At 35.3% G+C, this 25,751-nt stretch overlaps 1 protein-coding gene across 2 annotated transcripts in view; it reads right to left on the bottom strand.

The window, feature by feature from the left end:
• Window positions 1-8,648: 8,648 nt before the first annotated feature.
• The window catches only part of PPP4R3A (protein phosphatase 4 regulatory subunit 3A), a 35,876-nt gene continuing 18,773 nt past the window's right edge, over window positions 8,649-25,751 (bottom strand). Inside the window, exons 4-15 of one of the 2 annotated variants that reach the window (XM_004476067.5) lie at window positions 25,103-25,720; window positions 21,868-21,945; window positions 21,673-21,789; window positions 21,075-21,230; window positions 19,169-19,300; window positions 18,979-19,081; window positions 17,550-17,708; window positions 12,578-12,747; window positions 11,765-11,907; window positions 11,208-11,398; window positions 10,447-10,673; window positions 8,649-9,899 (exon numbers count right to left, since the gene is read on the bottom strand). In XM_004476067.5, coding sequence (XP_004476124.2) covers window positions 9,789-9,899; window positions 10,447-10,673; window positions 11,208-11,398; window positions 11,765-11,907; window positions 12,578-12,747; window positions 17,550-17,708; window positions 18,979-19,081; window positions 19,169-19,300; window positions 21,075-21,230; window positions 21,673-21,789; window positions 21,868-21,945; window positions 25,103-25,720 — 2,205 coding nt within the window. In that variant the 3' untranslated portion in view covers window positions 8,649-9,788. The remainder of the gene's footprint in view (window positions 9,900-10,446; window positions 10,674-11,207; window positions 11,399-11,764; window positions 11,908-12,577; window positions 12,748-17,549; window positions 17,709-18,978; window positions 19,082-19,168; window positions 19,301-21,074; window positions 21,231-21,672; window positions 21,790-21,867; window positions 21,946-25,102; window positions 25,721-25,751) is intronic. The other variant, XM_004476068.5, reaches the window with a different exon arrangement.

The following is a 25,751-nucleotide window of genomic DNA, read 5'->3' as shown; positions in this document are numbered from 1 at the left end:
TAAGCCACATCAGCTCCCAAGTTTGTTTTTTCATTTGTTTTGCTTGCTGTTTGTGTTTGTTTTTTCTGGAGCGCACTGGGAACTGAACCTACCCAGGACCTCCTATGTGGGAAGAAGGCACTCAACCTGTTGAACCACATCTGCTCCCTTGTTAGGAGATTTTGTTTTTTGTTTTTTGTTTTTTTTTAAAGATTTATTTATTTATTTATTTAATTCCCCCCCTCCCCTGGTTGTCTGTTCTTGGTGTCTATTTGCTGCGTCTTGTTTCTTTGTCCGCTTCTGTTGTCCTCAGCGGCACAGGAAGTGTGGGTGGCGCCATTCCTGGGCAGGCTGCTCTTTCTTTTCACGCTGGGCGGCTTTCCTCACGGGCGCACTCCTTGCGCGTGGGGCTCCCCCACGCGGGGGACACCCTTGCGTGGCACGGCACTCCTTGCGCGCATCAGCGCTGCGCATGGCCAGCTCCACACGGGTCAAGGAGGCCGGGGGCTTGAACCGCGGACCTCCCATATGGTAGATGGACGCCCTAACCACTGGGCCAAAGTCCGTTTCCCTTGTTAGGAGATTTTTGATGACTGATTTAATCTTTTTAAATGTGATTGGTTTGTTAAGGTTTTGTATTTCTTATAGCATCAGTACAGATTTTTTTGTGCATTTCTCAGAATTTTTCCATTTTATCTAGGTTGTCTAGTTTGTTGGCATACAGATTCTCATAGTATCCTCTCATGATCCTTTTTATTTCTGTGAGGTCAGTCATAATTTACCCCCTTACATTTCTGATTTTATTCATTTGCTCTCAATCACTGGCTACTCTGGCTCCCTTTTTTTTTTAGTATAGGCATTTAGGGCTATAAATTCCCTACTTAGGACTACCTTCACTGCATTCCATAACTTTTGGTAAGTTGTGTTCTCATTTTCATTCTTCTCAATATATTACTAATTTCACTTACAATTTCTCCTTTGACCCAATGATTATTTACATCCACGAATTTACATCTTTCCTGTCTATTATTGATTTCCAGTTTCATTCCATTATGATCTGAGAAGGTGCCTTTTACAATTTCAATATTTTTTTATTTATTGAGACTTGCATTGTGACGTACCATGTGTTGGCACTTGAGAAGAATGTATAACCCCTTGAGTGTTGGTACAATGTTCTATATATGTGTTTGGTTTACCTCGTTTATCATATTGTTCAAATTCTTTATTTCCTTGTTGATCTTCTGTCTAGTTGTTCTATCTAATCATGTGAGTGGTATGTTGAAGTCTCCAGTTATTGTAGAGATATTTATTTCTCACTTCAGTTTTGCCAGAGTTTGCCTCATATATTGGGATACCTTGGTTAAGTGCATAGATATTTATGACTGGTATTTCTTCCTGGCAGATTGCGCCTTTTATTAATATATAAAGGCCTCTGTATTTCTCATAACTTTTTTGTGTTTAAAGTCTGTTTTGTCTGATATTAGTATAGCTACCCCTGCACTATTTTTGGTTACTGTTTGCATGGAGTATCTTTTTACAACCTTTTACTTTCAGTTGGTTTGTATCCCTGGGTCTAAAGTGAGTCTGTGGTAGGCAGTATATGAATGGCTCATGTTTTTTTATCCATTCTTTCAGCATATACCTTTTGATTGGGGAGCTTAATCCATTTACATTCAATTACATTATTGTAGATGCCTTATTTACTTCCATCATTTTATTCTTTGTTTTTTGTATGTCATATATTATTTTTGTCTTTTTTTACTCTTTTGGTTATCATTTCTGCTATTCTTGTCTTTTATCCTCTCCTCCAAGCTTCTTCCTCCTTTTTGTTTCAGGTTGAAAGCCTTCCTTTAATATTTCATGCAAAGGTGGATTCTTTTTTATGAATTCTCTTAGTTTGTGTTTGTGAATATTTTAAACTCAACTTCATATTTAAAGGACAATTTTGTTGGATAAAGAATTCTTGGCTGGCAGTTTTTTTCTCAGTTTCCTAATTGTGTCATACCATTGTCTTCTCGCCTCCATGGTTTCTGACAAGAAATCCACACTAAGTCTAACTGGGTGTCTCCTTTTGTATCTGATGGTTTGCTTCTCCCTGCTGCTCTCCAATTTTCTCTTTATCTTTGACGTTTGACATTCTGAAGAGTAGTGTCCTTGAGTAATTCTGTTTGCATTTATTCTGATGGGGCATGCTGTGCTTCTTCAACACATAAATTCATTTCTTTCTTGAGTATTGGGAAATTTTCAGTAACTATTTCCTCAAATACTCTTTCTGCCCTCTTTCCCTTTTCTTCTCCTTCTGGAACTCCCATGACATATATGTTGTTGTGTTACATGTTCTTCAACTCCCTGAGCCTCTGCTCAATTTTTTCCATTCTCTTCTGTTTTCCTTTTCGGCTGTTCTGTCTTCAGTATCACTTATTCTTTATCATTTCAAGTCTGTTGTTACATGCCTCTACTGTGTTCTGATCTCACCTATTGTGTCTTTCATTCTCATGAGTTCTATTACTTTTTTTTTTTTTAAGATTTATTTATTTATTTAATTCCCCCCCCCCTCCCCTGGTTGTCTGTTCTTGGTGTCTATTTGCTGCGTCTTGTTTCTTTGTCCGCTTCTGTTGTCGTCAGCGGCACGGGAAGTGTGGGAGGCGCCATTCCTGGGCAGGCTGCTCTTTCTTTTCACGCTGGGCGGCTTTTCCTCACGGGGGCACTCCTTGCGCGTGGGGCTCCCCCACGCGGGGGACACCCTTGCGTGGCACGGCACTCCTTGCGCGCATCAGCACTGCACATGGCCAGCTCCACACGGGTCAAGGAGGCCCGGGGTTTGAACCGCGGACCTCCCATATGGTAGACGGACGCCCTAACCACTGGGCCAAAGTCCGTTTCCCCTATTACTTTTCTATTCACATTTTCAAATTCTTCTTGTGCTCACTCACTGTCTTCTTGATTTCCTTTATCTCTTTAGCCATATGTCTTTCAACTCATTAATTAGAAATTGGAAATTTGATTGCATACCATTGATTAGTTGTCTCAAATCCTGTGTCTCATCTGTGGCCTTCATGTATTCATTTTCTTGGGCCATTTCTTCCATTTTCTTATTATGACTTGTAATTTTTTACTGATGTCTAGGCATCTGATTATGATGGTGAGTTTACTCCAATGCCCAATTTCTGTTTCTTGCATAGGGATTTAGTGGTGGGAGGCTGTGTATTACTGGTGTTCTTGATTCTTGGTTCAACCTGTTCTGGGTCTTTAGGATTGTCCCTGTTGGTTGCTTGAATCTTGTCCCAGGAGTCAGTAATGGGTTGCAGACCCACTTCTAAGGGCCTTGGGGAGGGAGGTGGTAAAGGCTAGAAAAAGCCTCTCATTTACTTTTAATTTCCTCACATGCACTTCCCTGTCTGCCAGAAGATGGCGCTCTTTCACAGCCCTCTAGTTCAATGCCTGGGTGAAGTGTGTTTGCTGCAAAATGGACCAGATCAGTGTTATGGAGAATCCTCCCTTACTATTCAGAGCCTTGCGGATCAAACTTTCTGAGAGGCTGTTCTGCAACCTTTGCTGGAAGCCCCTTCCTTTTTCCTGGGTAGGAAATGATTCCACTCCTCTCTGCATCCTCAACAACTAGTCCTGGTCAGTAGGGAGGGTGACTGAGATGGTCAGATCTCTTTAGTCCCTTGCTGGCTCTCAAGGCAGACAATGGTGGGAGCCCACCAGCCTTGAAGGGCTCACAGACCAAATTTGTGGTCAAAAGTCAGCCTTAGACTGTGTCCTTCTCTCTCCCCTTTCTTGGGGAGGTGGATCCCTGGGGCCCCATTTGTCTGTAGCAGCTGGACCCAAGGCCTGAAAATTAAAAAGTGTCTATAGAGTGGAGGAGAATGCTAGCAGTGTCAGCTGCAGCTTTTAACTCACAGTTTTGCCATCACAATTCTTTTCCTTTGCCCCTTACTTCTGGGCAGTTCCAGCCTTTCCCTGGTGTCCTAATCACTAGAAGATTTTTTCCCTAGTTTGTTTCTGCCTGTCTTCTAACCATTTTTTTCTGGGGGACAATAGAGCTGTCTGTCTTCCTAGTTGGCCATCTTCCTGGAAGTAAACGATCTTAATGAGTAACCCTCGTATATGTTAACTCATATCTCTTTGGTTGCCTTCAGAATTTTCTTTATATTTGGTATTTGACATTTTCATTATAATATGTTTTGGTGTTGTTTTATTTTGGTTTAAACTGTTTGGTGTTTGTTGGGCTTCATGGATTATGTATTCATGCTTTTCATTCATTTTGGGGAGATTTTGGTGATTATTTGTTAAAATATTCTGACACTTTCTCTTTTCCTTCTGGGACTCCCATATTACATATACTGGTACACATTATATCCCACAGGTCTCTTAGGCTCTGCTCACTTTTTTTCATTCTGTTTTCTTTGTTCTTCAGACTGAATACTTATAATTATCCCTTTAGTTCAGTTACTCTCCTGCTGTTCAAATCTGCTGTTGAACCCCCTGTGTATTTTTAATGTTACTGTTTCTATCACCAGAATTCCTTGTTTACTTTTTAAAACTTCTCTCATTTTCCTCATGCATTTTCTTCTTGATTTCCTTTTGTTGTATGTCTATGCTTTCCTTTAGCTCATTGAACTTATTTATGAAAGTTGAATTAATGTCTGTTTCCTCTGTTTTATTTCTTCCTTTCTTTGTATGTCTTTGCCAAAATCTGAGCATTTGAATATTTTGATGTACTATGGAAGACAGATTTCCTTTAACCTAGGGTTTTAGTGTAGATTGGCTGTGTTGAGGCTCTTTCTCAGCGCTTAGCTTAGTTTATACTAAACCTATAGAATAGTCTGTGGTGAACAGTCAGGCTCTTCTCAGGCATGAGCCTGTGTGTTCCCAGGGCATGCAAGGTAGTTTTTAGGGATTCTCTATATGTGTGACTGTTTCCAAAAAAGGAGTTTCTCTTCCCAGCTTTTCTTCTTGTGCTGTACTTTTTATTACAGGTTTGCATCCCTGGAAGCTGCAGTCAGCTCAATTCAGTTCCATTCCCTTGTGTTAGCCTAGCTTTCCACTTGAGCTTTCAGTACTTGCAGGTCATCTCCCCATTTCTACACTTCTCCACTTGAGTAAATTCCAGGTTAGGGGACCAAGACACGTGCCAAGTCAGTCTTCCATGGAGCTGTTTGGGGCAATGTGAAGACATACAATATTTTCTTTTAGGTGTGGCAATAATCAAGCCCCAGAGACCCACACCTGAATAAATGTGGCTGCCAAATTGCCACCATGGTTTGCAAACTGCCATGTAGAACCAAGTCAGGGACAGGGGCCTGTCTGACCTAGTTTTTCCCATGGCTTTCCTAGTTTTTGTTTTGGGCTTTTTCCACCACCAATTCAGTATTCATTGAGTTGTTTTCTAGCCTCAATCACCTTCCAGAGTTTGGGGAAAGGCGACTCAGATTTTTTGATATTTCTAAGGTGAGTCATTCACTTACTCTGCCATGTTGCTGATGACCCCTCTATTAATACTGTTTTTAGGGAGAGGGTTTGCCAGGCTCCTCACTTTGCTATTCCTGAATGTGCAAAATTAACCGATATATAATCATAAGTTCTGAACTCCCACTGTATAGATTATAAATGATATCTAAAAGAGATAATTTCACATTTTAAAGAGTCAGTTCCATAGCTATCACCTTCAAGTTTGGACTTTATTAATGTGTATTAACTTAAGTAGCTACCATCTGTTGTACCCTTTACGTGCCTGCCACTCATTGGGATAACTGTTTCACATAATCCTCTGCAATTCTCACAGATGTCTCGTAGCTGTCATTCTCACTATAGAGGAGGAAACTAAGGCTCAAATAACTTGCTAAGGTCTTCAAATCCAGACTTTGCCTAACTGCCATTATACTCGTCTCTAACCTCTTTACACTATTTTCTTGGCAGAATATTTGCCCATAGAATAAATTGTTCAATAAACTCACAGCTTGTGAGGTTTCCTGAATGCTCATTTAGCCTATTCTGTTGATTTTGCATCCCATTCTAGTCTTCCAAAGTAGGCACTTACTCAAAGGGTTTGAATGAGGGAATTTGAGCGGTAACAATTTCTCATTCTTTATCCTAACTTTTTGAGAGCCATATCCTAACTTTATGAGAGAATTTCAATTCCAATTCCAATTTTCTGGGCTTCCAGTTTGGGGAAGGATTCCCACCTCACAGTGCTAATCAGAATCATCTTGGAATCATCTTAGATGTTAGTAAAGAGTGTCCATTATCTGCTCATCTTCCTCCAGAGTAGTGCTTTAGAAATGATGAGAAAATCTCAAGTGGCAATTTCTTTACAAATAACAGCATTCAAGTAAAAATTACCTTTTTTCCCCTTTATCATATTAGAGCAGACACACATGCATGCATAAAGACGTTTAATGCTAGAATGAAATGCTATATAGTAACCGTGTTTGTTTTCAGGCTTATCTAAAATCTGCAACTTCTCTTTCATGAAGAAACCACACCCTTTGTTATCACTGTGGAAAAGTATCTATATGGGAAATTTTTCTAGCCAGGCCATATGCTGGATGTCCCTATTATACCTAACAATCATTTCTGTTGCTTTACTAACAGCTATACAAAGAGAATCACATAGATCTGGGCCTGTCCTCTAGGAACTCTCAATTTAGGAATTACGTAAAGATGTTAAAGTATAAGAGCATGAGATTAATAAAATCTAAATATCAGACCAAACACGAGTCATCTGTGAAATCTGTATCTTATGGCTAAGCCCAGGCGTAAAGACAGGGGTCTTCATTTAGTTGTGGAAGATCAGAGCACTAGAGAAAGATAGTTACGGAGTAAGAGGTACTGAGGCCAGGGCTGAATAGACCCAAGAAATAGATTTTTGGAGTTGGTGAAATGACAAGATTAGTAAAACCATCAAATGGGTATTTTATGTTCATAGGATCATCCTCAGGCTCAAAGGTACAAAGAAAAGAGGTCCTCTCGTTATTTCCCACAAATGAGGGAATTTTATGGTCAAGAATGAGCAAGACATTAGCAAAAAAACTTCCTAATCTTGTGATACATTGTATGTGCACCTTATTAAGTCTTCATTAATCTAGTAAACATTCAATATCCATCTATGGGCTAGAAATACAGAATCAAAAGATACAATCTTGTCCTTCAGAAGATCACTTCTGAATGTTGAAATATGAAAAATGAGTATTGATTAAAACCTGGAGTCAACCAGCAAAGTCTCCAGTTAACAAGTATTTGCTGTTCTAATCTTGCAAACTTTATAAACACCAATGTTGATTAAGAATGAAAACAGTAGTAGGAATGCTAGCCCCTGGTCCATGCTTCCTTCATTTCCACTCATATTTCACTTGCAGACTGGAGCTCAAAAGATCAGAGTACAGTCAGGCAGGGCAAAACCATAATGCTTCATTCACTAAAAGACTGGGGGTGGAGGGCATTTCTGGACAAGATAGTGTCAAAGGAATTATAAATCTGTCTTCCAAAAACTGTTGAGTAATCATACAGGGAGATGAAAACTGTTTTTCAAACATTGCAAAATGAGCAAAAGAACCAATCCAATAGGTATTATAGTAGAAAAATGGTAACAACTATAATCAGTTATCAAGACAGTACAACTATGATTAAGAACATGGACCTTGTGAGTCAGATGGAAGTGTGTCAATTTGTGTTTCATTTCTAGTCATTACTAACATATCTGCCCATGAAATTACACAAAAGCTATTTTATATCTGATTTTCTCTATTATGAGAACTTTGTCAGGTTTATGCTTCAGTAACCAAAATCACTGATAACTAATGGGATGCAATAATTTGTCTATCAAACAGCTCTTAAAAGAGGCAATATTAACTATATCTATTTGTTTGCCATACTGACCATAATTTATGAAAGCAAGTGATTTCTTCTCCCCTCTACCCAAGAAACCTCAAAATATCAAAAGAAGTGTTTTGAGAGTCAGAGAGGCCAATTTAAATTGTATGTCTAAGATGAAAACATTACTGACGTGAGACTTACTAGGTAACAAACGAAGACATAATTAATTTAGATCATATTGTTTTTGTCTCTTTATTTGTAAAATAAGGTGATTAACTTCAATTATTAACCAAAACTTGTACCTTGAAGTATCTCTGTACTCTAAACCTCCTATAGTTATTTATCCAAAATTTCTGTTGTTAAAAAAATCAGCCAACAATAAAATTCATGATGCTATCCAAAGCGTCACTTTCTGGGGTTTCTATCAACTACTCAATATAGGCTTTTCGGTACCACATATTAGAATTTAATGAGGAATAAGCAAAAAAGAAAGCTAAGATAGAAGCACATAGTGCTTGCCTAGAAAACCAATTAAAGTATATAATACTTAAAAAGAGTACCCTTTCCTGGATATGAATTTTTATTCACATTTACAGACACACTCTCCAAGTTCTCAAATCTTCACTTAAAAAAAGTGAGTGAGGGTATGTGGAATTGAGATACTTATTTTCACTTCCTTGAAAGAACTTTATTACATCTAAGATAACAAAAAGCATATTAAAAATACTGTTTTAATAAGTTGATATGATGGTCCTCCAGCCAAATATTTAGGAACCACCACTTACAGCTCAAACTTGTATTCCAAAGGAAGACATTAAAAAACAAAACAAAAAATACAACTAATACAATTTCTCTTACTCTTCACTTTTATTTTTCAAAAGTCAGATGTTATTTTTAAATCATTCATCCTCAATTTAGATTAATGTACCGTCATTTTCCCAAGATACGAAATTTCAGAATCTCTTTGGAATACTAATTTCATGTTTCTAGATTTAACAAAACAGTTGGTTTTAAATTCCACTCTATTTCCCTGAATTCTCAAAACAGTTGCTGATGTAAATTTTAATATAAAATATTTAGTCACAAAATAGTATTGCTTTTGTATGCACATAGTTGTAAGATTACTTTGCTTTTGTCAATAAAAACTATACCATCTGTCATAAAACTCTAAACAAATTAAGAACTGTGATGTAGAACAAAAATTACATATGGTAAAACAGGTACCAGCACAACGTTAGGTTATATTACATCAAAAGTTTTAATGGTCCCAAATATATATACTTAACAACTAAGCATACACACAGGGGAGCAAGAAAAATAAAAAAATGAAACAAAAAAAATTATGACACAAATGACCACATCTAGAATTCCACTCAATCTTTAATCAAGTAGGGACAAATCCCAGGGACAAATCCCCACTTAAAAAAAAAATCTGCAGTTTGAAGGGCAAAGGAACAGATAAAAAAGAGGAAACTTTATATTCACCCCTCCCCCACAGAGGTTTCCCAAACCTGTTGTAGCTTGACTAAAATGTTCAGAATGTATGATTTTAAAGGCAAGTCTCTTTATACAAAGAAACTGCTGGCATTCTTAACTGGTGAAGAATCATGGCAGAAAAGCCCATTCTTCTCAGTCTCAAACATGGTCCAAGAAAGCATATTATGATTGTAGCAACTGACCAGTCAATCCAGAGTTCCATTTACAAACCCCTGCCCAGTTGGCTTTTTGTTTCCATTTCCTTCCCTGAGAAAAGGGCAATGTGTGGTCCAAGCTGGAGAGCTCAAAGATTTAAGTCTTTCCCCTAAAAGTGTAATACCCCCCTCCACCTGCTCCATTGAATTGGCACTTGATGAGCAGAAGTCAAGTGTTATGAGGCTGATCTGTGTCAGTCATTCACAAGAGACCACTGCTTTGTTGTGGATTTTGTTGGGGGGAGGGGTAGAAAACCAGTTTTTTCAACAGGTACGGTTCATAGACATTTGCCATTATTACGATTCAAATTTTGCTTTCTTTGACAATGGTAGCGTGTCTTCTTTGTCTTCATCTTCATCATCATCTTCATCATCATCAGGATAATCTACCAGACCCACGAGGCCTCCCTGTTCAAAAATAAGAATTATTTCCTGAATTTCCCATAATAAACATATAATTCTTTATAATAAGGGAAAGGCAGCTCAAAGGACTGGTTCTGATTCTGAGATTGTCTTCTTTTGGGGGTTGAAATCTTGATCAATTATGATAAGTGATTCTTATTTATCTTACTGATGATAGGTGGCAAATTCTTTTTTACAGACTCTCTTGGCAAAGTAAGTTGGGAGTGTCAAAATATTTGGATTAACTTCACACAATATTTTAATCTGGGTATTAATGATAGAAGTAACTAACTGAAAACTAAAACTTCCGTAAATGTTTTGACATACACAAACCTGAAAACTGTATATAGTTCTAAAATCAATACCAAAATAAAAATACATTCAGACACAAAAAAACTTATAGAAATTTCCAAACTTTAAGATAATTTGGGGAGGGGGAATTATTCCCAAGTAAGAAATGTTAAATCAATTCCAGAAGACAGTAACCAAAGGGGACCTAAGTTACAATTATTGTTGAGAAGCTACTAGGTAGACCTAGGAATTGAAAATGTACCTTAGTAGTAATAGCTGCCGTCTGAGATGTGTTTTTAGGGACGGATCCAGGAGAGCCTGGAGAGCCTGGGGAGCCAGGTGATCCTGGAGAACCAGGCATATTTGTTGTAGATGACTGGCTGGTGAGATTAGTCTTTGTTCCACTAGAGAGGGAAAGCTTGAAACTTGGGCTCTGCCGACCAGAAAGATTCGTTTTCAGAAGCACCTCCTTTTCCTCACTTTCTTTTACTAAAAATGAGAATACTGTCAATAGTTGTCACCATACTCATTTTTTTACTTTCCCTAAATGAGGCAACACTAAAACACAATTAATTAGGTTACTCCTTTGCTGGGGAGAAGCACAGAAGTTCAATTTATTAAGAAAGCTTAGTGAAATACCAAATACCATTATCTCCTGAATTTTACTATTGGGATAGAATGAAACATTCACCATTCCTACCCTTTCTGAAATAATATATTCCTCTTTACTTCCCCAAGACAAATTAATAAAATTTAAATTTATTAATCCAGCCATACCTTATAAATCAATAATGCCTTTTCCTTTTTTTAAAAAAAAAGATGTATGGGTGATGGAACCCAGTATCTCATACATGAAAAACAGGCGCTCAACCACTGAGCTATAACCGCTCCCTCAGATTAGTGCCTTTTCTAAAACCTAGTTATCATACACTTAAAGTAGATAATAATTACTTTATCAAGAAATAAAGACTAAACCTAGAGTGAGAGAGCTTTCATTTTTCCTTGCCCATCTTTTCAACATACATTTCTTCCTTTCCATGAATTTACTTATTGGATCCATAATATCATCATCATTTTTAGTTTTGTCAGATGGAGACACTACAGTTTCTCCATCTTCCATGTCATCTTCATCTGTGTTAAACCACATCTCCTCTTCATCTTCTAGTGTTCTGGCATCTCTCCGATACCTATGATTCCTCAAAATGGAACGCATACTATGAGGAAAGAGAAAAAAGTAGAACGAATATACTCAGGTGAGGACTTTATTATCAAAATTGTACTATTACAGAACAGTTATTAAGGTTAATACTAGAAATTAACAAGTAATAATTTTTAAATCTTTCGTAAGTATTTGAATTCAGATATTTAGAAAAATGATATATGCCTGAGGAAAGTCGGCAGATCTATCATCTCCTTGCACCTTGACGAAAACATTTACATTGACCATTATAGGAAACTACAGCTACTGCTCACTATCTATTTTCCCTTCCTTAAAGGCCAAATAATGTTGAATAAACAAAAAAGAAGCATTAATACCAACTTGTAATTCCATGAATAGGCTAAAAGATATGGTAATTTACCTGTCAAGTTTGGGATTATCTTGCCTTTCTCTTTGTTGTTCAAATCTCAGTTTCAATCCTTTAAATGTCTGTACATAATCTACATCTTCCAATGCTTTCCAGTAATTTTCAATTACATGAGCAGTTAATGATTTTATATCTTCCTACAGAAAAGAATTGTAATAAAAATTGAGACAGGAAAGTATTATTTTAGCCATCTGGTGTTTAATTGTAGTAAATTCATAAACCTACCCAAAACAGTTTAATTTCATAAAATTATGATATAATCTTAAAGAAAGAAGCAATGAAAATGGGCATAACATAAATTGGCATACTGTTGGTGTCCCTCAGACCACCGATGGGTCTTTTTTAAAATAAATGCCCATGGTCTCACCTTAGGTGATTCAAATTCAGTCCGTTTGGGGTAGGATCTGGGCACATTACTATGTTATTATAAACAGATAATCTGGACACACACCAATGTTTCAGAACCACTGCTAGTCTTTGTATACTAGTCTATTGTATTATTAAAGGACCAAAAGGAATTTATTTTGAAATTATTCTTTAGAAAAATCCAGAAAACCCCAAAGTTAAAAACAGACACACATACATCCAAATGATGATCTGTCAACTATAGTTTTACTTTCTTAGAGTGATTTCCATGACACTGCTAAATCAGTTTTTCAAACTATCCTATGAAGAACTTAAGAGTTGCTGAGAGATGTTAAGATTATTTGGTTTTACTAGTTTGAACTGAATCTCTGGCACTTCTGGTAACACTGTTTTTCCTTTCAAACAAAATTTTAATAAATAAATAAAAAACCCAGAACCTACCACTCTAATAAATTCAAACATCTCTATTATGGCAGAGTTCATTAGATTGTAGCGGGATCCATTGTTGAGAAATGCTTTGACCACCGGTTCAAACAAAAAGCTTTTCATTATGTAGCGGTTGTAAAACTCATCTTTTAATCCAATAATCTTTCTCTTAAAACGAAGGGCACCTGAAACACAGAGGCAGTTTTGTTGAAATCACATACTACGTGTCCATATTTTAGACTTAAAGAAAAAAACAAAAAACTCGTTTAACAAATGATAATTCTTCATGCATAGTGATAATTAGTGCTTCTAGGAAGTGTGCACCTAAATATAAGGATTATAGAAGTGCCATCAGGGAAAAATATCCTAACTAAAAATAGTATATGTCATCATAGAACACAAGTCTTAGAAAGCCAGAAAAACTCTAACCCAAATGTAAATGACATCTGTAACAAATAACCTATCACATTAAGGTAAAAAAAATTTCAAACATATCCTTTTATACACACCTTAAAAACATGAGAAAATCTAAATTAGGGCAATCCACTGTATAAATTAATTCTCAATATTTTTGGACACTCTTATTATTTTGCATTAGAGTTCATTGACTTGCATTGGTTTCTTTGTGGATGTTTGTAGAAATCCCATAACCCCGTAACAAATGTGCACAACCCAGTATTTGCCTTCCAATAATTTTAGAAATAAATTTAGAGGATGTGGTTTAAAATGTGTTCCTCTATGCTTATTGTAGCGAGTATGCTTTTTAATTTTTTTCCTAATTTTCCTTTTTACAATTAATTAGGCTTTAACTTACAGATTAAAAGGTATATTTACATCTTGAGGTATGGGGAGTTACTTAAGTCACCATTCGTCAAGATCCAAATATCCTTAGACAACTAGACTTCAACAAAGCCCTCTTTTCCTAAACTGAATTATCAGTAAGTTAATGCCCCAGTTATTGTAAACAGTTCAAAAAAGCATACTCACTTCATGCAGTCACATCGTCTTCGGTTGGCATGATTAAATATTGTGTTTGTATTTTGATTTCTTTGGAGATCATGGAAGTGGCTCGTTAAATTGCCAATTTGTTATTAATCAAGTCCTTCATGAGCAGGTAGCCAGGCAACCATGCTGACACGGTTTCTGGGTGGGAAGGCAGAGGAGTAAAGCAGCTCAATTTTTCTTTAGTTGGCAGAAAAGAGGTCCACAAGTGAATGCCCAATTAGGTACAGTTAATTATAAACTGCCTTAACAATCCAACTTATTTAAGAGTGTATCTTTCTAAAGAAACACTCTGGGCAGGGAGTTCCAAAAAAGTTTATAGAATAGTAATTGCATTTAAAAAAAAAATACTGAATCTATTCAAATACATAAGCATGGTGAAGTAAGACAATTTAAACAATACGAGACATCTTTCTGTGTGATAAGTCAAAGCCTAACAAGGGTTTATTTTCTAAAAACAATGTTTTTAGAGTTTTGTTTTTTTTTTAAACTTGTCAAAGGAACTTTGAGAGGCAGTTCTATTTATTAGAATCAAAATCAATACTTTAGGGCTCATGCTAATAGGTCAAATTTTAACCTTTTCAGTAATTAAGGAAAGAGCTACTAGTATTTTAAGAATTGGTACTTTAACTCTGCAGGCTTTGCGGAGACTTGTGTCCTACCATAACATACACTAGCTGAATGCTCGGCTCTGTATGCAGTTCCTAGGTGTGTGAGAAGAAACTCTCCCTTCCTAGAATTCACTAAGATCAAGTTAAACAGATGGCACCACTGACTCTTCAAGAGTACTTCTACCCAGAAACTGCTGTTGACAGAAGGTAGTTATACTGGTGGGTTGTTTTTTATTTTTATCTTTGGGCCCTTATTTCCATTTACCCTCACTTATTTACATCAAGAATTCTGTATTATTTCCACTCAAACCTCGCCCCCAAAAGAAAACTTTATCAAAAAATAGCTCAACAGAGTGGTCTCCCAGAAACCAAATAGTTCCAAGAAAACTACAGAAAGCTTTTGGGATAGGTCTAATTACCATAAACATAAGATTTTCTATGTAAAGCGCCTTCTGCTTCCACTCATATCTCTTTCATGAACATGCTATAGAAGTCTTTTGTGCTTAGTTTCCATCTTTATTAAAACAAATTATCAGTCTTTATCTTATAAACATGAGATTTCCTGAAATAAGCTTGAAGCTTTTAGCTTTATACATAATTAATGGCAGTTGAAAAGCCTCTGCAGGAAAATTTTTCTTTTTTACTTTTATAGATATCCATTATTTTTGTTAACAAAAAAGCTAAGAAACCAAAAACAAAACAACCATGCAAGTATGGGCTAAGGGTACAACATAAGATCCAATAATCTTGAAAATGCTGAGGAACAGACTGAGGAATACCTAATTTGTAAAGGCTACGTTTAGAAATGCTTATCAGTCTTTTTCAGTCTCACCTACAGACTTGATTAGTATCTTTAAAAATGTATAACAATTAAAAAAGTATGAGGCAGCAGACATAAAAAGCAAAAAATTCCTCCAGCTCCCAAACTTTATATTTAATCATTATATTTTGTACTTACATGTGTGCATCTAAACTTGAACATTTTTAAAATCTTCCCTTAAAAGTACTATGCATAGTATATTTCAATGTATACTTTTATCAGCAGACCCCCAAATATATTAAGTATCCCCAAAACTATACTTTGTTCTTAAAAACCCCTTAATTATAAACTGTTACTGTATACGACAAAGCCAGTCCTATAGAGCTTGTTCCTTATGACTGACACCTTCAAGAGGATATTCACTCTCAACCCTGGGAAGAGCACCCAACTCAGAAGTCATTTGAGAAGGAGTTAGGATTAACAATACCCTGACCCATTTTGTAAAATAACAATGAGCCATAACTAAGATTTTGCTAGTTTACTAATTTCCTACAATTTAAGCTTTTATTTACTTGTAACGATCTTCTTCATAGTTCTCGTTAAATTATGAGAAATTTTCTTTACAGTACTATGAACAAAATGATGAAATGAAGCCCCGTTGGAAGAACTGAAGACCTTCCCTTTTGGCCACATATTCTGCCCCTCCTCTCCCCAGACTGTTATATTCTATCTATACCAAACCACCACCACGCCAAGCCTTGTCACATTTCCACGTCTTAATGTAATTGCGTATTTGGCCACAAATGTCATACTTTTTCCTGACCAAGACACAACTCAACAGTTATCTCCTTTGAGAAATTTTCTTGATCTGCCTTATTAATATAGAATAAATTTCCACTATGCCTCCAAATATATCTCAATATAATGTGCATTGTTGTATTTTAATTTTACATGATTTCCTCCTCCTAATGAACTGATGTACTTAACAGCCAAGTCCTACTTTTAATCATCTTCCTAGTACCAGGTATAAAACATACTTCACCAAGTTTAAGATGCTGCTGATTGCAAAAAACTTTATTTTTCTACCCCTAAGAAAAAACGAACAAAAAGAGTTACTACTACTAGGACAAAGCCGTTAATTGTTAAGACTCACCTTGATTTCAGAGATGATAAATACTTTTTAAAAAGGCACATCTTAGAATCAAGAAGGCAGGTGTTTAATTTACTCATTTATTCAATCCTTCCATTCTTTCCCATCTGTTCAGAAATCCCTTTTCCCATACTCCAACAAAACCCTCTATGTTGGCATGACAGAACAATAAAAACAGTTCTGACCTCCCTCTAAACTAGTCCCTAGAGCTCTCACTTTTCTGACAGGTACGTATATAGGATCAAATGAATCTGACTTTAAAAGCTCTTCTCTTATCTCTGTTAAGCCATGGCTACAAGGAATAGTAGTAAAGTAGAAGAGAAATAATGCTACCTATGACCTATTCCTTTAAATGAAAAAGGTAACATCAAAGATCCTGGACAATAAGCAGAAAGTAACTAATGAAGATCTGAAAGTTGGAGACTGAAGAGAGACACTGAGCACATGCACCCTCTGCAGTACGTACCCTGGCCTGAAATAGAAAGTCAAGAAACTTGGGGGAAAAAAAACGAACCTGACAACCGCCATACTGATAGAATGAATGCATATACACACCCTTCTAAACAATGTTGCTTTTATAATTTCAGGTTAAAAAAAAAAAAAAGTCAAGCAAATCATTGAAAATTGAAGTTACAAAAAAGCAAACAGGGATGCCTCCAATTAGTGTGTGACTATGATGCCTTAAAACACAACAAAACACCCAAACTTACCTTGAAAGATCAAAAGGCAAAAGTTAGTTACCAGCAGACATCTCTTATTCAGCCTCTAGGAGACCCCTAAACTTGGTCTTCCAACTTCACAGTAAGGACAGTTATAATTCAGAAACTCATTAGGCTAAGAAGGCTGGCTGGCTGTTAACATGATCTAGAATACACTGGCTTATAGTCCTTTTTCTAATTTGGAAACATGTTTATTCCAAGAAACTAGTGTCTTAAAAACACTGACTATGAAAGTTAATTTTGAAAAATTCAGTCATAACAGCAACCTTATTAAAAGACCATCTGTTGCCCTAAAAAGGTGCCATCAAACTTCCACAAAGGGACAGAATGTCACTCTTCAGGCTCTGTGTACCACATAAGGTCTCTGAAGTATATTCTATTTTTTAAAAACATAAAAATCATTTTCAGCTTGCAGGTCATACAAAAACAGGCCACAGATTGTAGTTTGCTGCCCCTGCTCTAATATAAGTGGGGTAAAAAGGTCACAAATATTCTTTTAATAATATTTTAAAATAAGGTTTTATGGATACACTCTGTGCTCCATAAATAAACAGCCTCTGTGCTATTATTCATTAATGAGAACAAAAGAGCCAGGAAAATCACCAGCTCAAAATGGCAAACTAAATAATCAGTGGCAGAGCCACTAGATCAGTGATCTTCCCCCCCCCAGGTTGTAAGACCCAAAGACAGCAACATCATAATATATAAAGATATAATAAATAATTCCACCAGAAACCACACTTACATAACGCCAAGAAAGCATGCTTTGAGGCCATAAGAACTAACACTCTCCGAAGGATATCCTTATTAATAATGTAGTTCTTTATGTGATAGGTATGGTGTTCCACACAAAACGTTAACAATTCCAATACAAGTGCCAATAACTGAGCCGTCTGAAAATCATCTAAAATAAATAAAACAGTCATATTTAATGGCTAACATTTTTTTCCTCCTCAAATGTAAGAAACTAAATTACAATCAAGTAAAATGTCTACTTCTATTTAACATATCTGATAGCTTTATATCAAAGGCTAAACTCATATATTTTAAATTTAGGGAAAAAAGGTAAATAACATTTGCTGAATGCCTACCATGGGCCAGGAATTGTGCTATCTATATAAATTCTTATTTAATTTAAGCAACACTATGAGGAATTAGTTTCACCACATTACATGTCTATTAACTAACTAAAACCAAGTCTGAACAGTTAGTAAGGTAGAGGTAGGAAACAAATCTCCAAGATTATCTTTATTTCAAAGTTCAAGAACGCCCTACCATGCCTTAGCAGGACCCTCAAAATAAGATCTCCTAGCAGAGGAGGTCCTGCCTGACACCATCTCACCTCTGCTGGAATTACTCTCTCCCTGCTCCCATGATTCCAGTGTATTTTTAAACCTCCTTTACTATATATCATAAGTCCACAATGAATTATAATCTTTGGCTTATATTTCTTCTTCACCAGGCAGCAAGCCTCTAAAAGGTATTTTATACGTATATTTTTTCGGCCCCCCATATAACCCATAAAGAATAAATATAGTACAGTGCCTTCCACACAATGGGCTTTCAGTAAATGTTTGAAGAACTGAAAATATGGTTTGGAAAGAAGCCTCAAGCTTTATTCAATTTTGACCAAAGTAGGCAAGAAAACAAACACTCCACATTTCAAAGACTTGATTCTAGAGTCACCAAATTTTTTTTTTACCATTTTCTATAAATGAAGTTAAATGTACTATATTGATAATTCATCTGCCGAAGTAACATTTATTCCCAAAGCTTCCATAAAGAATTTCCAGTGATCACTCTAAAGCTCTTCTTAAATTAAACACGTATTCAAAGGCTAATACTCTAAGGAATAAAATGCAAAAATAATAAATAACCCAAACATAGGAATAATCCTCAAACCAAATATAAATTGCTTAATACTGAGCAAAAGCTTTCAGAATTATTTATTCTGAAAGCAATAAATAATTATCTTTTATTTCTTCTTTTACATGTTTCTGTTATCTCTGACTATAACACTTCTCAAAGAAGTTTTATCTTGAACACTTACGCATCTTTCCAATATTTATTAGACCTTCATGTTAACCAAATAGTTTGAACTTTTTAAAAACTTACCAATGCCAACTTTGAGTTCTGGAATTCAAAAACAGAACTACGAACCTGCATTATCTTACCTTTACTAGGTTTCTCCTCTGTTGTATTTGCCAACAATGGAGCAGTGAGAACATGCATACAGTGCTTGTAGAAGAAACCGAGAAATTCAGTCTTTTCTGTTTTCTAAGGAATTAAAAACACTTTCATGAAATTTAAATGCACTGGTTCTTTAATATACTAGCTATAAAAATAAAAACACCCAAAGCTTACGTTGGCAGTGGCTAGCATGTTCTCTGGGTCAACTAAAGTTCGAAGGAGGCCCATAAGTTGGACTGCTCCTCCAAGTTCAGGATCTGTATCACAAATCATATGTTCTATAATAAGGTTGATGAGCAGAATATCCTGTTGAGAAAAACATATAATAGGGATGATTTATTAAAGAAGAGAATGGAAAAAGCACATGCTAAGACATATACTACAGTATCATACCTAGCTCTAGCTATTTTGTTGTTATAAACAAAAAGAAATAAACTAAATTGACTGACTTTAACAGGATTTATGGCACTGTTTCCCTAAAGTGTGGCAAAGGGGCCTTACGCTAAATTATGCCAAAAAGTAAAAAGTTCCCTTCTTTTTGTATGATCTTTAAATCCCTCTGATTAAAGCAAAAGAAGTTCCAGCCTGGTAATAATAGATCTTTACACCTCTCACAATGTAATCTCCCTTATGAAGAAAGCTATCACAGCTTTAGGAGTAAGAATATTTTGCTAGAATGTGTAACACTTCTATATTCACTGAATTTCTTTTTATAGATTTATTTTATTTATGGCAAATATGTGTTCTCCATTGATGGAATGTCTGAAATTGGGGTAATGAGACTAGGGTAATTTAGAAAGAGCATTAGAAAACAAATGGATTACATAGATTCCAAGTGTTTAAAAAAAAAAACAAAACTGCTGGTTTTTCTGAGGCTGTATTATGACTGGTGTTCCTGGCCTAAGGAGTAAATAACAACTGAGAAGGGTTCAGTGAGAAAATCCCTGCCTATGGTACACAATGGTAAGAGGTAAGATAGAAAATGCAGATAATTTATGGAAATGATGACCATGTGTGAAGGATTATGAAGGACATCAATATATGTTCAACTAGTGGGTACCAGGAGCCAACATGAATATCTCTAGCCTTGGTTCTCAAGATATGTCTATACATAATATTCCAAGTTTAAAACTAGTAATTTTATATACTTCCCCTAGTAATATACATATATATGTTTTAATCCTTAAATATAGAAGTTACTAGGCTTTCTACTTCATTTTGACATCACAACACATTAATCAGGAGCTTTTAAAAAATTAACGGACTATTTTGTCATTGTGTAAAAACACCATATGCTGGAATTCTGCAGATTTTTTCTACTTGAAAGGGTATCTTTTTCTCCTTTAACTTAATAAGTAGATGAGGGCAGAATATCTTAGTCTATTCATGAGTAAAAAAAACGCTTCCAAGATTTTTATGGGGGAGGAAAAATAAAAATCATTGGTTTAATCATCTGAAAATAAAATAACACACACATTTCAGTCTGCCATGTGTGCCATACACTGTATGCTCGGGGAGCGCCATTCACATTACCATGATATAGTCTCTCGGTTTCTATAAAATTGACAATCTATGATGATTTCTCACAGATGCTGGGGGTGGGGGTGGGAGTGGGGGTGGGAATCAATACAGCTTGTTCTCTGTGGTTAGGAGGTAAAGTTAGAGATAGCTACTAACTTAAGAATACTTTCCAGGGACTATGCTTCATTTCTTCACTCTTGAGGATTTGGGGAATCAGACCCAGTTTCCCTAGGCAAGTTACTCACAATCCCCCATACAGAGGAACAACTGATTGATTAAATAATTTAAACAAGACATCACAGCAAGTTAACTTCAGAATCAAAACAGAAACTTGACCTCAACATTTAAAAAATAAATTTATATTGACCATTAAATAATTGCTGTAAGAGAAAATAAATGTATAAATTGATATAGGAGCTAATTTAGGGGATGATAGGCCATGTGATACTATGCCTACACTTTTCCCAAACAACTACTACTTAAATCTTAAAAAAGAGCAATAAATACAGTAATAGCTTCCCATGTACAAATAGGTACTATTAGTGCAAATAATATTTACCTTGTTGGTTATTTTTTGCTCTGTTAACTTCTTACTTACATCATCATTCTGTTGTGCCTCCTGCATGACAAATTCTCGTACCATGGATGGATTATATTCAACCAAGTATGAGAATATATCAGTAGCAGCACTTCGCACCTGTGTATCATCCATGCCCTGCAGATAAAAAGCACTTACTTCTCCAGTTAACTATAAAAATATGGAACTTATTCAATATATAAATCCAAAACCTACCAAAACAAATTATAATAAAACACTGCAATATAAAAGAAAAGTCAAAGAAATTCTGTTGCATGTAAAACTCTTGTTCAACAAATAAAATTACAATTTCTAAATCACTTATTCCTGTTTGCCTTTCTACTTTAACACTTTAATTAAAATAACTAATAGGCTGTTAATATAGAAGACTCCTTTCAATATTGTGTAAAGACAGGAAACTCTAGAATACTGCTTAAACCTAAAATTTTATACCTTCTTTCACTATGTAATACACAGCTAATATTACATATTGGCTATAATCAAATACTTACATGTTATATAAAACACTATTTTGTGGTTAAAAAAATAATGGCAACCTAAAAAGAGGAGAAAAACTTACGAGGATAACTTCTAAAGCTGGTAATATGCCCATGTTTGACAATGTCTTGAAAAAAGCATCTCTGTTTTGAGGTTGTAGCGTTTGGGAAAACGCACAGAATTCTTTTAAAAAGTTAACCTGAAATTAGGAAAAAATGATAAATATAAAAGGTTTGCTGTTTTAGCTTTATGCCCTATGTAATATCTCATTTCTTACCAATTCCTGTCTTTTTTCCTCATCTGTTGCTTCATCTGTTAGCTGTGCAAACAAATCTGTCAGAAATTTTTCATCTTCCTGTGAAATAAAAGGATAGATTTAATTATGTTAATGGTAAAAGGATATTAAAAATAATTTCAGGATGCTATTAATAGAAGATATAAATTACAATAACTGGAAAAAATAACAATATTGGTAATATTATCCTTCCCTAGACGAGAGAAGGAAAAACCAAACTATCAAAGTATAAAGTAAGGATTTATAACATGATTATTCTTTATATTTTGGTGAAACTTCTTCCTAAGCCTGTTTAAAGACTTATGAATGGTTAAATGATCATGGCTCTTCCAAAAAACTATTTTAAAAAACCAGTTTGCCAACCTCTGGTTTTCATAAGATATATTACATCAGAATTTAAGGTTATATAATCTCTCAAATGAGTATTCAAAGTGGAGATAAAGCTTCCTTTATATTTTAAAGGCATAGAAAATGATTCAATTATTCAAAATTCTATAAAATTTAAAGCTTAAACATTATTTGAAGACATAGCATGCACATGCACTAAATTATTTTGAAAAGGAATTAATGGATATTCTCACAGAATATTAATCTGGGTAAAATAGAGAAGTATAGAATTTGGAAAGAATCTCAGATGCTATCTCATCTTACTTTGTTTTATAACTGAGACACAGATTTAAAAATCCACCCAAATCCCCATCACAGATAGTTGGTAGAAAGCCTTTATGAAGAGCTGGTTCAATTTTTCTCAACATTTTTTTTATTATATATTTATTTTATTTTGTAAAATTTTAAAAATTCATTTACTCCACCCACCCCCGGCCCTGTTGTTTGTACTCGCTGTCTACTCATCTTTTTTTTTTTTTTAAGGAGGCACCAGGAACCAAACATGGAGGTGCCCAATTGCTTGAGCCACCTCTGCTCCCTGCTTGTTGTATGTCTCGTGTTTTCTTGTGTCTCCTCATTGCAGCATCTTGTTGCATCAGCTTGCCACACCAGTCTGTCATGTCTGCTCAATGTCTTGCTCATCTTCTTTAGGAGGCACCAGGAACCAAACCCGGGAACTCCAATGTGGTAGCTGGTGCCCAAGTGTTTGAGCCACAGCTGCTTCTCTTTTATTATACTTTAATTCCATACTACTTCAGTTAGTAGATTCCATACTATCTCATCCTATAAACATATCTAAGTCTGTGTATATACATATATGTATATGTGTACACATGTATGTACGCATATATAAAAATCTCCCACTAGATAAAAAATTCCATGTTCACTGTTGTAGGTGCTCAGGAAACATGTGCTTTAGGATATTTAGTGTTGTTACTGTCATCATTACTTTTTCTAAAATGTATAAATAGGCTATACCTAATTACAATAATCTTGATCACATGCTTGCTACCAAATGGCATCCAATTTCAAAACGCATCCCAGATATAATATATCCCACCACCAAAAAGGAATATTATTTGAACTACTGCAGTTAGGGTTACAGAAATAGAATAAGAACGTGTAAAGATATTACATAGAAGTATCCAACGGTAAGGAGAAGGTAGGTTAAGGTATGATTGATTGTGTACATAAGGTAGGTGGGAACCTGTTTTAAATTGTACCACAATCACTCCTTGCAAAAAAGTATGTAGAATGCTCCTTCCTTCACAGTTGCACTTTAGATACAAGTACCCAGTATCAAGAGAAACAGAATATTTTACAAAGCATTGGCAGTCAGCTTTTTACAGAGCACACTGTAGGGAAGCAAAGCCATAACAACTTTATGAAATAGAGTGAAACTGCCATTTGTCAGGCACAAAAGCAAAAAACAAAACAAAACAAAACAAAACAAAACCATGGGAATGACAAATTCCTATACAAGAGGGTAAGAATGATATGTGGCTAAAGAAAAGGATCAGTAGAACTCAGGACTATCCAAGGTAACCAAGAGTCAAAACTGGACCAGAACAAATGCTCTATTATGTAGCTAGCAAACACTAGATCCTTATCAAAGAATGGAAATTTGTACCAAAATGCTATTCCTTCCTTAATTATCACACATAATATGCTATATAGGATTTCTATCATACTTACTAGACTATACTGTCTATATTATTTTTATATGTCTGTTTCACATGAATGGAAAACATGTCAAATTAGTTAACCTGACCTAGAACTATTGTTTTAGTAAAAATGGACTCATCTATTGGAATTCATATATTTTTAAAGGTAAAAAAGACAAAGACACTAAAACAAAGCAATTCTCTAAAAATGAACAGACGAGAAAATTAAACACATTGCGTTATTTATAATGTATGCTACCACTCTAGATATTTACTGGCCTCATTTCTACATTTAACAAATCTAGGTTTCAAATAAGCATTTTATCTGTAGACTGAGGTAAAGTCTTATAAAGTAGTGTCTTCCAAGTCATATCACAATGTTATTCTTACAATGCCATGGGCATTAAAGGAACAAAAAAAACATGGAGGTGTGCAATAAATATGCAATATATAAACAGCTATTTCAGTCAGAAAAGACCAATTTATGTATTTTGAGACAATACAGTGAGAGGTTCTCTAACTTTGGGGCTCTACAAATGCAGATTACCGGCAAACTCGTAGGGATCTTGATTCAGTGTTTTTTTGTGTAGAAACTGCACCCTAGGCTATTCTGATATAAGCACTCTAAATAAAACACCATACTTAGAGGCCTGGTATATTGTAAAAAGAAAGTTTTGGTTTAATAAGCAATTAATAGGTACTTAACCAAGACGTCATTATCTCATTACCTGGGATTTCTACAAATCTTACATATTACAGCAATTACATATTACAGCATATATATTCCATCCTGAATGACCTTCTATTGCTCTTCTATTTTTCTTTACTCTTCCAAGCTATTCTATAATTGACAGAGTAATATCCCTAAAACTATCCATTCAATCATTTCATTTAGATAATTCCCTTAATAATTTCTTCAAGCTGGACTTCTTTATCACTAACTGAACTTCTCCACCCCAAGCCCAGTAACTTCCTGGTCTCATAGCATTATGCATTATAATCTCTTTTATTATCATCAAAATACATATCTTTAGACATAACCAAAATTAAAACTCAATTCACTTATTTGAAATTACTCCTCTTGGAGGCAATTAGCAATTTAAATGGTATCAATCAAGTAGGGTATTGTTTTTTAAGAAAAAAAAAAAAGAAATGCTCTAACTCACCTGTAACATACCAACAATTTCTACCTTATTAAAAAAAATGAAAGAGTGAAGAGTTGACAACATATTTTCTTCAAAGACTGAAGGGGTAGGTAGAACCATATCTTGTATATACTGAACTCGGTATGTCTGATGAATTTTTTGTTTCAGCTCTGGATCTGATATGGGAATCACTTCTTTAAACTTGGCTGTTTTTGTGAGAAATTCCCTATGTTTTCGTGGTTGTGATAAAGCAGGATCGTATTCTAAGCATCCAATGACGTCCATTATACACTCTTCAGAGAACATAACTTCAAAAAGAGCAGTTCGATTCAAGAGGAAGATGCCTTTGATAATTTCATACAAATGGTGCAGTCCTTCAATATTTTCCAAATCCTCACATACATGAAAAAGCTCTAAAAGCTTTTTAATATAACCCTCATTTTCCAGTGCTAGTGCAAGTTTTTCACGACGAAGGGGGGAAGGTAAAGATGATGCCACAAGTTCTGCAATTTCCTCCAGGCGACTTAATTCACAAGATGGCAGTTCTAAACCTGGTGATGACATATCATCAAAACGCTCCTCTTCAGATTCATCCACAAGGTCCTGAGTGATGTCCACCGAAGGGTCCTTTCCTTGAACCTATTAAAAAAGGGCTTATGATAGCTGACAA

This window comes from Dasypus novemcinctus, chromosome 3, assembly GCF_030445035.2.
Source record: "Dasypus novemcinctus isolate mDasNov1 chromosome 3, mDasNov1.1.hap2, whole genome shotgun sequence".
Classification (NCBI taxonomy): domain Eukaryota; kingdom Metazoa; phylum Chordata; class Mammalia; order Cingulata; family Dasypodidae; genus Dasypus; species Dasypus novemcinctus.
The sequence above is the reverse complement of the archived record's forward strand: the minus strand, read 5'-3'. Positions and strand labels throughout refer to the sequence as shown.